Raw genomic sequence first — 17,252 nt, 5'->3', positions numbered from 1 at the left:
CTTGCCACTTTATATTATTTATATTAGATAATGTTTACATAACCTACATTATTCATCTCATATGTATAAACTGTACACTATACCATCTACTGCATCTTGCCATCTTGATGTATTAGATGTATCACTAGCCACTTTAAACAATGCCACTTTATATAATCTTTTCATAACCTACATTACTCATCTCATATGTATATACTGTACTCTATGCCATCCTGATGTAATGTATCATTAGCCACCTTAAACAATGCCGCTTTATATGTTTTCATACCCTACAATAATCATCTCATATGTATACACTGTACTCCATACCATCTATTACATCTTGCCTACGCCGTTCGGCCATCACTCATTTATATATTTTTATGTACATATTCGTATTCATTCCTTTACACTTGTGTGTACAAGGTAGTTGTTGTGGAATTGGTAGATTACTTGTTAGATATTACTGCATGGTCAGAACTAGAAGCACAAGCATTTCGCTACACTTGCATTAACACCTGCTAACCATGTGTATGTGACAAATAAATTTGATTTGATTTGATTTAAAGAGGGTAGTGCGTACGGCCCAGTACATCACTGGGCCAAGCTTCCTGACATCGAGAACCTATATACTAGGCGGTGTTAAAGGAAGGCCCAAAAAATTGTCAAAGACTCCAGTCACCCAAGTCATAGACTGTTCTCTCTGCTGCCGCACGGCAAGCGGTACCGGAGCGCCAAGCCTAGGACCAAAAGGAGGCTCCTTAACAACTTCTACCCCCAAGCCATAAGACTGCTGAACAATTCATGAAGTGGCCACCCGGACCATTGACACCCCAACTTGTTTTTACACTGCTGCTACTGACTGTTTAGTATCTATGCAAAGTCACTTTACAAATTACCTCAACAACCTGTACCCCTGCACATTGACTCGATACCGGTACCCCCTGTTTATAGCCTCTTTATTGTTATATATATTTTTTTTTTTTAAAGTGCAGTTTTAAAGCTAGTTTCCTTCAATTTTACACATTGTGCAATAGCTTATGGCTATTGACTCAAACATTATAACAAAATCAATGGAGGCCTGAATGCATTTTTTATTCTCCATGACTGTCTAGGTTTTTTTGGGGTGATTGTTAGTTCTCAAAGATTATCTTATTTACAAATACACTGAGTATACACAACATTAGGAACATTCTGGTGAGCAAGGGTTTATTTAATCTGCTAGGGCAAAATACACTGAGTGTACAAAACAATAAGGACAGCTGCTCTTTCCATGACATAGACTGACCAGGTGAATCCAGGTGAAAGCTATTATCCCTTATTGATGTCACTTGTTAAATACACTTTAATCAGTTTAGAAAGATTTAAGTGCCTTTGAACGAGGTATGGTAGTAGGTGCCAAGCACATCGGTTTGTGTTAAGAACTGCAACACTGCTGGGTTTTTCATGCTCAACAGTTTCCCGTGTGTATGAAGAATGGTCCACCACCCAAAGGATATTCAGCCATCTTGACACGAATGTGACAAGTATTGCAGTCAACGTGGACCAGCATCCCTGTGGAACGCTTTCGACACCTTGTAGAGTCTATGGCCTGACGAATTGAGCTTGTTTTGAGGGTAAAAGGAGTAGGGGGGTGCAACTCAATATGAGAAAGGTGTTTCTTATGTTTGGTTTACTCAGTGTATATAGGTCCATTATATTTTCTACACACTTTATAACTGTTTTTTTTAAGAAATACCAGCCCACCAACCAATAAAATGTTATCTAGTTGTGACAGGAAATGATAGATTATTCCCTGTTTCAAGCCCTATACCATTATAAGAACACTGACTTGTTGTTGTCTCTGCCAGTCTGTATCAAATCTCTTCCGTTTTGTCTGACATGCTTCTTTTTCACGTTTGTCTTGTTTTATTGGGTTTATTTTCATCTCTCATTTCTCTCCCTAATTATGATTGTTCTGTCATCATCAGGGAGTGACAATACAAAGTTGTCCCTAATGAGCAAGTACAAGGACAACATCATCGCCACCAGCCCCATCGACAGCAATCACCTGCAGCAGAATACTCTCCTCCTCCACAACGCTTCCACTGGCCAACGCAAACAACGTCTGTCCAGCAAAACTCGTGGTGAGGAATCCATCCATTTCATCCATATCCACTCTCATTCTTGACCATTGTCACGTGTACCAGTAAAAGACTAGATCTGCGTCCCAATGACACCCGATATTCCGTTTAAAGTGCACTTCTTTTGACAAGGGCTCATAGGGCTCTAGTCAAAAGTATTGCACTATATAGGGAATAGGGTTCCATTTGGGATGCAGCTCATGAAAAATACTTGAAAAAGAGGGCATGCCATTCTGAAATGAGACACCAGTTCGTTCAGTTGACCCTGATCATAATCCACTTTGCTCCATGACTGACAAGTGTGAATGGTTTATTTTCAGGTTAGAAAAGCAATTCTAGTTGTGTAGGATGTTATTGGGAGGTACAAATGGCAATGTCACGCTAACCAACAAACTGAGCATTCATTGGAAGCTAGTGAACTAAAGAGCTGTTGTGTAGTCATTTTACAGTTATATAGTGTCTACCATTATATCATTTCCATCTCATTTTGTGAATTGTGAGAAACAAACACGACTGGTTTCAGACACTGTTCCTTTGCATTCTTATCCTCATGTGCTTTGTGACTCTCAGTGAGCCTAGGAGAATGTTTCCTTTTATGACCTTGGTTGAAAACCTGTATAGTGAATACGCACCTGCAATGGCTTTTGCTCCATAATGAGAACTTAAATCAAAGCTCGCTGAGGAAGAAAAAAAAGAAACCCAACAAACCCTTTTATCAATAATAGACTGAGAACAGAGAGAGCAGTGTACTTAACACAGCACACTAATGACATTTTCACTTGGTATTCCAGGAAGCTTGTTAGTCAAAACAGAACATAAATGAGCTGATCACTTTCAGGACAGAAAATGCTAAAGATCCAATCTGTTTGGTCTTAATTCAATAACAAAATAAAAGCATACAATGTCTGCAAAAAAGCCTCTCTGTCTCTCAAGAGTTGTGAGCTGCCTTTGGTCTTCTGCTCTCTGAAAGGAATCTCTGACAGCCCTACGGCCCACTCTGAAAGAGATTGCTACCTTCAGAATTAAAGCACATTTTTCATATTAATTTAGTTCAATTTGTTGATTTGGTACATTAGAGGACAAAGCACAATGAAGGAAAACTGTAACTATCGGTTTATCTGCTGTTGATGTTTAAAACTGTGAAACAGCGGATCCCCTTGTGACAGCTTTTTTCTCCACAACAAAATCCTCTGTGGTTCTATGTACAAAGTGTACACAGGCCAGTATATCTGAATGACTAAGCCCGAGGTTATGTTTGCTTATGTTTGCTCTATTGTTTTTGTTTGGACTTGCATTTTAATCCGAGTGATAAAATATGCACATGCACATACACATGTAAGGTCCTTTTGCTATTCTCAGTGGATATTTAACAGCGTTTAGGACTGGGGGGAAGCTTTTACGCCTCAAATGTTGATGCCTCCTTTAAATGTGCTACTCAAAGTGTATGTCAAGCCAAACAACGAGGTTGGAGGGAGGGCAGAGTCTTTGTCACAGCTGTTGTCTGTTTGGTGTTTGTTGTCTGCTTCCAGGAGCCCTTGTCTTTTTATACAGAACCCTTAAGTCTGGTGTTGTTCCTAACGGTGTTGGACTCAAAGCATCGTTAGTCTACCGTTTTAATTGTAGCATACAATAGGGATACTGAAATAAAATTGTTCCACCAAATATTTGAAACAACAAGGCCAAAGATGAAGCTTTGTCTGAATTTGGAGTCAGAAGTCACAATAGTTTTTTAATGTTAACGCTGTTCAAGATGTTCAAGATTCTCATCTGTGTCCCAGCAGTACTTCTCATGCAATCACCTGCTCTATTTACATATGTTGGTGTCACTCTAGTTTGCTTCTCTCTACAGTTGTTGTGATTACAAGTCTTTTGTCAGATATCTTTTGGTATTACTCCTGTGGGTTCTTGCAGCTCTCCTCATGAGCGATTGTCATTCCAGTATCATTGTTGCTGCTGCCAAAAGTACTCTATATTTATTGAGATCCGGCCACCGAAAGCTCAGAACAAAATCACTTTTGTTGTAAGACGTGTTCGCACCTGCAGTGCATGCTGCACCTGCAGTGCATGCTGAGTGCTAAGCTACATTATGTGTTGAATATTTAAAAGAGCCCATCTTTTATTTGTTGCCATAGAGCTTTGGACCTTTGGTCCCTTGCCTAATTGTTGAGGCAAATACAATCTCTTCAAATGGCTGCATGTGATTTGTCGTTAATTAATTGAAGGTGCTTTCATCCTTCTTTGTAACCTAGACAAAAACACATTGTATCCTCTAAGTGTCATTTGGAAATTTGTTTCACCTTCCTTCACAATTGTAGTTTTTGTCCTTGATGAAAATGATTATTTAAATGTTGTTTTGTCAGGAATTGTTATAAAGCATAAATGTGTGTTAAATCATTTTTCAATGGTGTTGCTATTGTTTTTGTAGTTTATAGTTGTGTGTTCAAATTGTGTGTTCCCTTTGCATATTGTTATCAAGTCAATGTCATTCTGCTGAAACAATGCCGTAGTAATGCCATCTTTTACATGAAACACCTTTTTCTTTACAGTACTTTTCAAGACAGTGCTTCCACTTTGTCCGATTTGTATGTTTGCCAGAGACATTTTTATTCACCTTTTCTTTTAGAGAAACCTTTTGTGTATTAATTAAATGCAATCTCTTGGTTTGGATTTTTAACGCTATTGTCAATTCGAAATGAAGTAAATGGTGCTAGTATTTCAAGCTTACTTTGTGATAGCTAGAACACTAAAACTTGTAATAGGAGCTATATCACATCCTCTTTAAATTATAGATTTCAATGTTCATGTTTCTACCAAAACACAATCATTCCAATGTAGCCTGTATAGCCTATTCAAAACAATTAGATATATTTTGTTCACAAAGCCAAAATCTTTTAATCTAATGGCTTCAATGAGATGACTGTCAACATTTATCAGTTTATTGTCCCCTGCATTGTACCAGAACAGGACCATCATCCATCTCTGTAACGGATAGTGGATTTAAAGTCAAAATATGGACTGACATAAACTGTATTATCCCCCTACTGAGGATACTCACTCCACAGTCCGGTCTTATCATGGATCTCTCTTCCTCATGCAACATAATCAAAATATTTGTCCTGTGCTGCGCTGGGCAGGGTAAACTGAGTGTGTATCCCAAATGGCACACTATTGACTATACAGCACACTACTTTTTGACTCTGGTTGCCATTTGGGACTTCGCTAGAGTCATGTTGGTTTAATTTGTTGCGACAGAATACGACTGGATATATGCTGTTGTTACCTTAATACTTTCCACCCTTCTACCTCATGAATCCATTTATACATTACTGCCTGAGAGAGGGTATAGCTAGTTGTATGTTTTGTATAGAATATACTGAAGATAGACATTTTTTTATAAAAGCTGAAGTAAATTTAGCCCACTGTTCCAGTTATTATTTTCCATTGGTACCAGAGCATGATCAAAATGTAACAACAATCTGCTGTTTAACAGACTCCAAAACATGCCATTATGTTTTGCATGTACAATATGGCTAACACTGCAACAAGCAGTACAATATATTGTGTAACTCACAGCTCCAATCAGCTCTCTTAATGAAACATTAATTAAAGGTAGTGCTGAGCGATTAACCGAAATGTCTGTTATTTTTCCGTTTTTAAACAACTAATTGACTGACAGATTTTTTCTGTGAGCTCAATGCGCACATCGCACAATTTCTCTAAAGATTAATCAGATCCAGCCTGAACTGTGCGATGTAATAGGGAGGTGTAGTTTGCCAACAGGCCGATATTCTACATAGTTTAGCACATAAAATGTGGTAATTAACTACAATGACCATAATCCATTGTGCATCTACTTGTCTGGTCTGTGTTTCTTTTACACCTGCTACTGAGAAGAGACAAATGCGTGATCGTGAGGTGATATAGAGAGCAGCTGTTGGTTCGTGACGTATCTCTACCTGAAAATGTATAGTTGGTATTTAGCAGTCATAAAAGTATGCCTTATTTACTTTGAAGAACAGACAGCATAGGCAGCAGCTCTGTAGAGATGAGATGACTTGGAATGAAATGATAGTCATCAAATAAAACGATAGTCATCAAATGAAATGATAGTCATCAAATGTAATATACACAACAACTGAAATATTTTATTAAAGTGATGAGAAATAAATTATGATTAATAAGTGATAAGCAGTAATGGGCAGACACTACCATCATGGGACTTGTATACATTTTTTTCTGTGTTGTTACAGCATTCAACCCACATAATGCACAATGTATGGAATGTTTAAAAAACAATATTGAAACCAAAATCAAAACTCGTGATTTGTTTTTAAAAATCGAACCGAACCGAACCAACCTCAAAAAGCACTAATCGCTCAGCACTAATTAAAGGTCACATTTAGTGGTACAGGAACGTGGCTATTAGTACAGATGCATCAAGTTCTCAGTTTCACTATCAACATTTTGACACAGCAACACATTTTAAACCTTCAGGCAAGGTAAATAATCTAATCCACACCTTTTATAATTATTTTAGCAATTTCCTCCCTCATTTGTTGATGTTTCTTTTCGATTGACACTTAAAGTGTCGACATGATCCTCGGATCATTGATAAAGTGAGGAAAACGGTCAATATGTAATTCCCATGGGACAGCTATTCAGGGGTTTATAGCTCTCCTCTTCTACTTGCCATTTCACTGTAATGATTACATATGGCAATTAATATGGTGATGTACATTTTTTTTAATAACCTTGCTGTATAAATTGCTCAAAATCAAGTGCAGCATGTGTAGATGGACATCCCATGCATTGCCATACAAACAGAACAGCGAAGACAAAATTATTGTGATGAGAGCTTTTTGTTGTGAATTCTGCAGTGGGTTCAACCTTCTTGAACCCAGACGGGGACTCTGGCACGGAGGCCGACAGCGAACCTCAGCTGACCTTTTACACTGACCCCAATCGCAGCAGGCGCCGCAGCCGAGGTATGAGAAATGGTAACGCCAACAGCGCGTGGGGCTCAGGGGGTAAGGAAGGAATATTATACTGTACATACATCATCTTATTTCATACTTGCATGATGACAATGAAAAATACATACATCAGAGTAGATGAATGGACAACAAATGTATGTGCTTACAGTGCTTGAGACACATACTGTACACGTTCACATTAGTGGTGCGCAGGTCAGCTGTTTGTTCACCCACACCCACCTGCTATTAACCCATCCACAACCGCCGACTATATGTAATAAAGTGAAAATCTGAGGCCCGCACCCGACCCTAGCCCGCAAATGTAGAAAATGCGCTATAGAATAATACAGTCAAAGATGGCAGAATATTTTTTGGACAGGGGGTTCAGGATCTTTTTTTGCCTGATTTAGATATGTTTCTGCTTATAACTTCTGACATTTTGGTAGGCTATTTGTTAGTCAACTTTTCTATAATTAGATACATGTGGTTTCTCTTCTGCCATTATACGCTGAGTGTACAAAACATTTAAGAACACCTTCCTAATATATTGAGTTGCACCCCCACCCCCTTTTGCCCTCAGAACAGCCACAGGGATGCTGATCATAACTTTCACCTGGAGTCACCTGGCCAGTCTATGTCTTGGAAAAAGCAGGTGTCCTTATTGTTCTGTACACTCAATGTATTTTGCCCTAGGAGACTAAGTGAACCCTTGCTTACCAGAATAATGTCATAAATTGATAGAATGAATGCTTCAATCTAGTTGACATCGGTAAAGTTCTATGTCATCTTCTTTTGTGGAGAAAATACGTTTAGGGATGGGAGAAAATGTAATAACTCCAAAACAGGAACGATTTTCTGTGCAAATGATATCAGTTTGACCAGTTGTAAGGAAATAGAAAGCTGTAAAAACAACCCAACATGTTTCTGATAATATTTCAGTTCGGCTTGGATGCATATTCTATATGGTTAAAATACTATGAGCTTTTATGATGCTGATAAAGATAGCACCTCTACAGATGGCATCTAATCGAGCATTCGCATTCTCGCAAGATGCTGAAAGAAAGAAATCATATTTCTCCACTCCTGTTCCCGAGTGAAAATGTTGCCTGCATTTGGTGTATCCTTTAACTGCAAGAATTGCTCAATTCTGCTGGAGTTAATATTAAGACTAAGGGAGAGGTTATAGACCTATAGTCAATGTCCAGATTTCAGTTTCCATTTAACCCATTTGACCATTAGGCTACAGTTCCCTTGATGTGCCATAGGCTTATTTGAAGTCCCCGTCTTGTGACTGTAGAATTTGTAGGCCTATAGCGCTTCACAATTACCACACATAACATAGCCAGCACTGCTATCATCCTCTTTTATCACTCCACCAAATCTTTCCCAAACATTATTTTTCTGTCCCTCCCTTCTCTTTATTTTCAACTCTCCTTTCACAGCTTTTCTCATATTGAATTAAATAAACTCAGACGTTGTCCTTTTTGCCTCCGTGGATTGATGTTAACATTTTCTGCCTATTCCCAAAAGCATTTGGCGATTGACGTGTAGGCTATTTTGTGCCCTAAAGCTTAGGCTTATACACTAATCCCAGATAGATTAAAATAATTTAAGAAAAACCTAAATGTAGCCTATAGATATAAATTGCACTATAATTATATATTTATAGATTTTCAAAGGTATTGTTTTCTCTTTATTCAACCCACCCGCCACCCAACCGCCCTTGAACCACACAATATTTAATGACCCAAAACCCGTCTGCCCAGCAGATATAACCGCGGTGACTGTGGGTTATGAGTCAACCCGCGCATCACTAATAGACATGCATTCAAACATTCTCTCTTTGCTAGTAATCATGGTTGTTGTAAACAATGTGTTGTGTTCTAACCCATGTGAGTATGTGTAAGGTTCTGCCATGTGCCTAACTAAAGAGAGTAGCGTGTCTAGCGTTGTAATGTTTGACGTAAAGGAAGCGATTGGCTGGTTGTTGTGTGACTGTAAGTACAGCATGGGGGCAACAGTATGTTTGTGAGCATGCTATAAATCCTTGGTGCTGTGATGTACAGTAATGATGTGGGGGAACCAAATGCCCCTAACACTGAGCTGTCAGCCTACAAGCATCTGAACGACCAAACATAGCATCCCTGCCTCAACATCCACAACAGCACCTCCAACCAATTAAGCTTTTGTTATCTGCACAGGTGTCACAAACACAGCAAGTAACCAACACCTTTAATTAGTAAAAAGGTTAAGAATAGAAGGTGCGTTTCTGCACATTCCCTCGCACATTACTTGAACAGCGAAACTGATCAAAATAAATGTTGATTTGATCAGACCGTACATTGTTTTTTTTGGGTTAGTGTGTTTTTATCTGGATACCTGAAATGATATTACCGAAACGCAATACCATCTGTAGCAGTGGTCACCAACCGGTCAAACAAATCAAGTGCACCTATAGGCTTACCGCTGGCCAATTAGATAGCTCAGATCGCCGTGTCTGCACAGTTTCTTCGAGCCTTAAGCCTCGAGCACAAAGCGAAGTTCAATTTGTGAGATTTCAAAACTTTTAAAACCATGACAAGAGAGAGACTCAATGAATACAGCAAATAGTTGCTGTTTTTACGAGTAAGTTCATGTTTAAGTTGTTGTTCAGCACTGTCAACACTTTGTTCAACCCTTTTATGAGCCATAAAATGTGCATTCTCCCTAGGCCTACTTCCACTCGTGCTACAACCAGCACTGCAGCTGCAATGAATGAGTATAGCAAAGTGTTTCGATAAGCTTGCATTGTTATTATTAGCGACTTGCGTCTTTTTTAACATCGAGGAATGTTTCACTTTCTCTGGTCATAAGAGTAACAGCATGAATTGGTGCATGAGGCAAAAATAATGCAGTGCTACTTGAGTTTTGCCATCAGCTGGAAGACAGTGTCCCCTTTTCTCAGCAAAGGGAGGGAGAGCGGAGGGACGGGGAGCCTCACCGCTACTCTCTCCCTCCTTCCCTCCCTCCTTTCAGACTGACCATCAGATGCAGGCAATCAGTCCAGCCAAATAAAGAAAGCAAATTATTATGCTCACTCAGCTGTGCCTCACAAGTAATACAACACATGATCTATTACCAGTGTGATTATATACCTCAAATTGGTCTGAGAAGAACAACTTTGGCAGGGCAACTCAAGCATAGCCAATATGCAGTCTTAATGCATTGGACCTATAGCCTACTGTGCAAACCTCATTGCTACGGTACTGTTTTTAATAGGTTAATGTTGCATAGGCGTACGTTTTTTAAGCCATGTTGTAAAAAAATCTGAGCAGTAGATCTCGGCTTGCATTTTGACAAAAAAAGTGATCTTGACTCAGAAAAGGTTGGTGACCACCGATCTATAGATTTGAAAAACAAAATGTTCAGAGAGAGTGTCATAATGATGGGATGTGCTTTTCAATCCTTATTTTGATAAAAAATTTGAATGGATCAAGTTTGAGTCTTTGTGTCATTATGAGATTGTTTCCTTGTAATATGTGGTTGAATTTGTTTTACAAGTCTTGGTATTACTCTGTAGTATTTGGTTTTTAAGGATTGCCTTAAGATATATCCTGAATTATTTTACGAATGCTAAAAGGACAGTAACCGAGTAACATTGGATAGGGATAAAGAATCACTTCTAGCAGAGCTGGAGGCTGTTATTGGCTTCCTATATTTGAGGCCAAATTGTTGTGGGTTGGGGTGTGTCCGCATGTGTGTGTTTGTGTTTGTGCATGCTATAGGTAGGAGACTTCCCACTCTTCATTGAAAGGAATGAATGATGAACTCTGGTGGGGCTGCACCCAAGCAGTTGGCAGGAAAGGAAAAGAACGCAACCTCTGAAATGCTCTCATTTGGGCTCTTTTCTTTTTTTTCCTTCAGCACATAATGGTGGCTGGTGGCTGGGGGCACCCTTCAAAGGTACACTCTTATCACCGCACCAGCGAGACTTGGCAAGCCAAATCTCCCAAAGCTACCGGTTTTATACAGAGGTCCCTTTCATGGGCAGTAAGCCCAGCCCAGTGATGACTTGTTTGTAAGCGACTCCCTTGGTGGAGGTGCTGGAGGGAATGAAGGGTGCATCCCCACTCCCTATTATGGCACTACATTACCTTTATAGTGCACTACTTCTGACAAGCGCCCCATGAGCCCTTGTCAAAAATAGTACACTATAAAGGGAATAGTGAGCCGTTGGGTGCATAGCCACAGTGTGGTCACAGCTTCACGTGCTTCCTCTTTGTTGTCTGTGTCCTTCTCTTTGCCAGCAGGTTCCCCACGAAGCCCCATCAATAAGACCAACCTGACTTTGATCAGCGTTGTCAGCTGTGTGATCGGCCTGGTGTACTCCTCACACCTCTCCTGTGGCCTCAACGTCAGGGTCATCCTCCATGTGCCCGAGCACCTCATCGCAGACGGTAAGGGGCGGGCACCTGCCCTCCTGAAAACCACAGGGGTATAACTGTATGCCTCCCAGCTAACGCACTCCCAGACAAACGGAAATGAGGAAATGTCACTAGGCTGATTCCACCTCTCTCTCTTCCCATGCGAGACCACAACAGATGTGCCCTCAAAGCATCAAAGCACAATCAGGCCAGGTTGTGGTGACCACCCACTGTATCATCACTCTTTCTCTCTCTACTTTCTCTGTGCTTGGGCTGGCTCGCTAATGAATTTCAGGGTAGCTAGCACCTGCAGAATAACACTGCAGGCCAACTATTCACTCTTGGTTCATTGGCATTTTTTCCTCCATCATGGGAGCTGGCAGTGCAGATATATTTTGGAGTGTGACTTGCCATTCCGTGCTTTAATTTGATTCATACCCGCCACTGTATTCTATGGATACTCCAGGTGGAATTATCATTCCAGAAGACATCCATGGGAAGCAACTTTGAAAAGAGATTAAATATTGTGAATTTTCCTTTTGAATCGCAGGGACTCAGATCGATTTAGAACGTGTCCATAAATGTCTACACAATCGTATTTGACTTAATGTAATGTTATGGTTAAGTTGATAACAATCCATGTTTTTGCCTGTGAGAACCTTATATTTATGCCACAGCCGTGTATAATATGCACCTTCAAAAATATTGAAATTAGTTGCCAGAACATTGTGTCCTATCCATCTATTTGCCTTTTTTAATCTGGGGTAAAATAATATTCAGAAAATGTATTCTTTTTTTGCCTTGTAATAACAGTCTGTACTCTATGGACTGTTGAAGAGAAAAGTTAATAGAACTACTGATGTACTGAACCTTTAAACTAACTAGGTAGGTACTTAAACAGTATGTTTTCTAACAACCAACAACCCTTCCCTTGTCCTCAGGGTCCAGGTTCATTTTGCTGCAGGGCAGTCAACTGGATGCGTCTGACTGGCTTAACCCGGCCCAGGTGTTACTATACTACCAGCAGAATGCCAGCGGGCCTTGGATCAATGAGCTGTGTGGCCGCCGCATTCTGGACCCCTGTGAACACCAGTGTGATCCAGAGACAGGTACTATACTGCATAATCACCAATTCTCACACTCTAACTCTGGGAACCAATTATATTGTATCTGTGTGCATTCACTGAACTTCAACATTGAATTTAATTGAATAAAAAAAAATTGTGGGGGGGTAATACAATAAGATGTGCATTGCATCCACAGAGGATAGCACTTAATGCATTAATTCAAACACTTGTTACCAAGTGGCCCTAAAATGTATATGAATGTACAGAAAACAAGAAAGATGCAACACAGAATGGAATAATGTATTTCTTGTTGTATCACAGGTGAGTGACAGAGCGGCTAGCTAAATAGAAAGAAAGTAAAAGCTTTTTGCAGCAAAGCCTTGATACAGTATAGCCATACTGTAAGAACCAGTATCTTGATCCTCAATTGGGTTGAATGTCCATTGATTAGTTTATTAAAATGATTCAGCATCACTTGTCAACTGTTACCATTTTGATGAGCATGCACCGTTTTATAATTATTCCGAACAATAACCTTCCTCCCACAGCCAGTTGTTGACAATAGAGCTCTGCTTCGCCAGCAAAACAGTTTGTCCCTCCCCACCCACACCAGCTAGTTTGTGTTGACACAGTCATACTTTAATTAAGCTACATCTAAAGCCAGTCACAGTAAAATGAGCTCTTTTCAAACACAGCTGGGTACGAGAGATGAGATTGAAAAGCGATTCTCTGTCTTTTGAATTAGCTTGCAATTATGTTCAAGAATTGAGTTCACATACTCTTTTTAAAAATCTCAAACTGAAGTTATAGATACACAAGATAATAATGATAGACATTGGACAATTATTTGAGCAAGTACAGATAACTGCCAAAATAAAGGAAACACCAACATAAAGCATCTTAATAGGGCGTTGGGCCACCACGAGCCGCCAGAACAGCTTCAATGCACCTTGTCATAGATTCTACAAGTGTCTGGAACTCCATTGGAGGGATGTGACACCATTCTTCCACAATAAATTCCATCTTTTGGTGTTTTGTTGATGGTGGTTGTCACGGGTGTCATTGTGTAGAGATGACCAAGGCGCAGCGGGTTGCATGTTCAACATAATATTTAATAATAATTAGTGAACACGAAAAACACGAGAAAACAAAGAACGGCAGTTTCACAGGCTACAATAATAACAGCAGTGCGAAATACAACTACCCACAATTAACAACCCCAAACACATACCTATATATAGGACTCTCAATCAGAGGAAAATTGAAACACCTGCCTCCAATTGAGAGTCCACACCCAAACCTAAACATAGAAAAACTAAACAGAACGTAGAAAATACAACCTAGAACATACCCAACACCCAGAACTAATAAATCACACACCCTAAACACAACCAACCACCCCGAACCAACCAAAACAAATACTCTCTGCCACGTCCTGACCAAACTACAATACAAATAATACCTAAACTGGTCAGGACGTGACAGTGGTGGAAAACACCGTTTCAGAATCTCCCATAAGTGTTCAATTGGGTTGAGATCTGGTGACTGAGAGAGCCATGCTATATGGTTTACATTGTTTTCATAATCATCAAACCATTCAGTGACCACTCGTGCCTTGTGGATGGTGGCATAGCCATGGCAGCTATATACAGTACCCTAAACATGATGAGATGTCAATTTCTTAATTACAGTAACTCAGAAAACACACCTTTCTGGAAGCACCTGCTTTCAATATACTTTGTATCCCTCATTTACTCAAGTGTTTCCATTATTTTGGCAGTAACCTGTATGATACTATACCTACAAGTGGAGACCATAATTGTTAAACTACCTTTAAATTCCCCTGTCCAACATACAGTATTAACTGTAACATGGATCGATATAGACATTTAGACAATATATATAAATACAGTGCATTCGGAAAGTATTCAAACCCCTTGACTTTTTCCACATTTTGTAATGTTACAGCCTTATTCTAAAATGAATTAAATTAAATGTTTTCCTCATCAATCTACACACAATAACCAATAATGACAATGTTAGCAAATTAAAAAACAGAAATACCTTATTTACATAAGTATTCAGGCCCTTTGCTATGAGACTCGAAATTGAACTCAGGTGCATCCTGTTTCCATTGATCATCCTTGAGATGTTTCTGCAACTTGATTGGATTCCACCTGTCATAAATTCAATTGATTGGACATGATTTGGAAAGGCACACACCTGTCTATATAAGGTCCCAAAGTTGACAGTGCATTTCAGAGCAAAAACCAAACCATGAGGTTGAAGAAATTGTCCGTAGAGCTGCAAGACTGGATTGTGTCGAGGCACAGACCTGGGGAAGAGTACCAAAATTGTCTGCAGCATTGAAGGTCCCCAAGAACACAGTTCTCTTCATAGAGCTGGCCACCCGGGCCAAACTGAGCAATCGGGGGAGAAGGGCCTTGGTCAGGGAGGTGACAAAGAACCCGATGGTCAATCTGTGCAGAGAGATCCTTGATGAAAACCTGCTCCAGAGCGCTCAGGACCTCAGACTGGGGTGAAGGTTCACCTTCCAACAGGACAACGACGCTAAGCACACAGACTAGACAATGCAGGAGTTGCTTCGGGACAAGTCTCTGAATGTCCTTGAGTGGCCCAGCCAGAGCCCGGACATCTCTGAAGAGACCTGAAAATAGCTGTGCAGCAACGCTCCCCATCCAACCTGATAGAGCTTGAGAGATTCTGCAGAGAAGAATGGGAGAAGCTCCCCAAATACAGGTGTGCCAAGCTTAGTGTCTTAACCAATATGCTGCCAAAGGTGCTTCAACAAAGTACTGAGTAAAGGGTCTTAATACTTATGTAAATGTTCTATTTCAGTTTGTATTTTGAATAAACTAGCAAAAAATGTCTAAACCTTCTTTTGCTTTGTCATTATGGGGTATTGTATGTAGATTGATGAGGGGAAAAAAATGATTAATCAATTTTAGAATAAGACTAACCTAAAAAAATTTGGAAAAGTCAAGGGGTCTGAATACTTTCCGAATGCACTGTATATATATACAGTTGAAGCCGGAGGTTTACATACACTTAGGTTGGAGTCATGAAAACTCATTTTTCAACCACTCCACAAATTTCTTGCTAACAAACTATAGTTTTGGCAAGTCGGTTAGGACATCTACTTTGTGCATGACACAATTAAATTTTCCAACAATTGTTTACAGACAGATTATTTCACTTATAATTCACTGTATCACAATTCCAGTGGGTCAGAAGTTTACATACACTAAGTTGACTGTGCCTTTAAACAGCTTGGAAAATTCCAGAAAATGATGTCATGGCTTTAGAAGCTTCTGATAGGCTAATTGACATAATTTGAGCCAATTGGAGGTGTACCTGTGGATGTATTTCAAGGCCTGACTTCAAACTCAGTGCCTCTTTGCTTGACATCATGGGAAAATCAAAACAAATCAGCCAAGACCTCGGAAAAAAATTGTAGACCTCCACAAGTCTGGTTCATCCTTGGGAGCAATTTCCAAATGCCTGAAGGTACCACGTTCATCTGTACAAACAATAGTACGCAAGTATAAACACCATGGGACCACGCAGCCGTCATACCGCTCATGAAGGAGACGCGTTCTGTCTCCTAGAGATGAATGTACTTTGGTGCAAAAAGTGCAAATCAATCCCAGAACAACAGCAAAGGACCTTGTGAAGATGCTGACGGAAACAGGTGCAAAAGTATCTATATCCACAGTAAAATGAGTCCTATATCGACATAACCTGAAAGGCCGCTCAGCAAGGAAGAAGCCACTGCTCCAAAACCGTCATAAAAAAGACAGACTACGGTTTGCAACTGCACATGGGGACTAAGATCGTACTTTTTGGAGAAATGTCCTCTGGTCTGATGAAAGACAACTATAACTGGTAGGCCATAATGACTATCGTTATGTTTGGAATAAAAAGAGGGAGGCTTGCAAGCCGAAGAACACCATCCCAACCATATAGCGCGGCGGTGGCAGCATCATGTTGTGGGGCTGCTTTGCTGCAGGAGGGTGTGGTGCACTTCACAAAATAGATGGCATCATGAGGATGGAAAATTATGTGGATATATTGAAGCAACATCTCAAGACATCAGTCAGGAAGTTAAAGCTTGGTCGCAAATGGGTCTTCCAAATGGACAATGACCCCAAGCATACTTCCGAAGTTGTGGCAAAATGGCTTAAGGACAACAAAGTCATGGTATTGGAGTGGCCATCACAAAGCCCTGACCTCATCCTATAGAAAATGTGTGGTTCAGAACTGAAAAAGCGTGTTCAAGCAAGGAGGCCTACAAACCTGACTCAGTTACACCAGCTCTGTCAGGAGGAATGGGTTAAAATTCACCCAACTTATTGTGGGAAGCTTGTGGTAGGCTACCCGAAACGTTTGACCCAAGTTATACAATTTAAAGGCAATGCTACCAAATACTAATTGAGTGTATGTAAACTTCTGACCCACTGGGAATGTGATGAAAGAAATAAAAGCTGAAATAAATCATTGTCTTTACTATTATTCTGACATTTCACATAATTAAAATAAAGTGGTGATCCTATCTGACCTAAGACAGGGAATTGTGAAAAACTGAGTTTAAATGTAATTGGCTAAGGTGTATGTAAACTTCCGACTTCAACTGTATATTCTTTAATTTATATTCATTAATACTGCCAGGTGTTGTTGATGCTTTTC

At 39.9% G+C, this 17,252-nt stretch overlaps 1 protein-coding gene across 9 annotated transcripts in view; it reads left to right on the top strand.

The window, feature by feature from the left end:
- Positions 1-17,252, top strand: part of astn1 (astrotactin 1) — a 266,863-nt gene that overhangs the window by 59,285 nt on the left and 190,326 nt on the right. For 3 of the 9 annotated variants that reach the window (XM_029725713.1, XM_029725714.1, XM_029725711.1), the window contains exons 4-7: positions 1,950-2,105; positions 6,980-7,129; positions 11,362-11,511; positions 12,420-12,587. In XM_029725713.1, coding sequence (XP_029581573.1) covers positions 1,950-2,105; positions 6,980-7,129; positions 11,362-11,511; positions 12,420-12,587 — 624 coding nt within the window. The remainder of the gene's footprint in view (positions 1-1,949; positions 2,106-6,979; positions 7,130-11,361; positions 11,512-12,419; positions 12,588-17,252) is intronic. The other 6 variants (XM_029725716.1, XM_029725715.1, XM_029725719.1 and 3 more) reach the window with 4 other exon arrangements.

The sequence above is a fragment of the Salmo trutta genome, chromosome 31, assembly GCF_901001165.1.
Source record: "Salmo trutta chromosome 31, fSalTru1.1, whole genome shotgun sequence".
In the NCBI taxonomy this organism is placed as follows: Eukaryota; Metazoa; Chordata; class Actinopteri; order Salmoniformes; family Salmonidae; genus Salmo; species Salmo trutta.
Note: the sequence above shows the minus strand (reverse complement) of the source record. Positions and strands in the feature narration are given on the sequence as shown.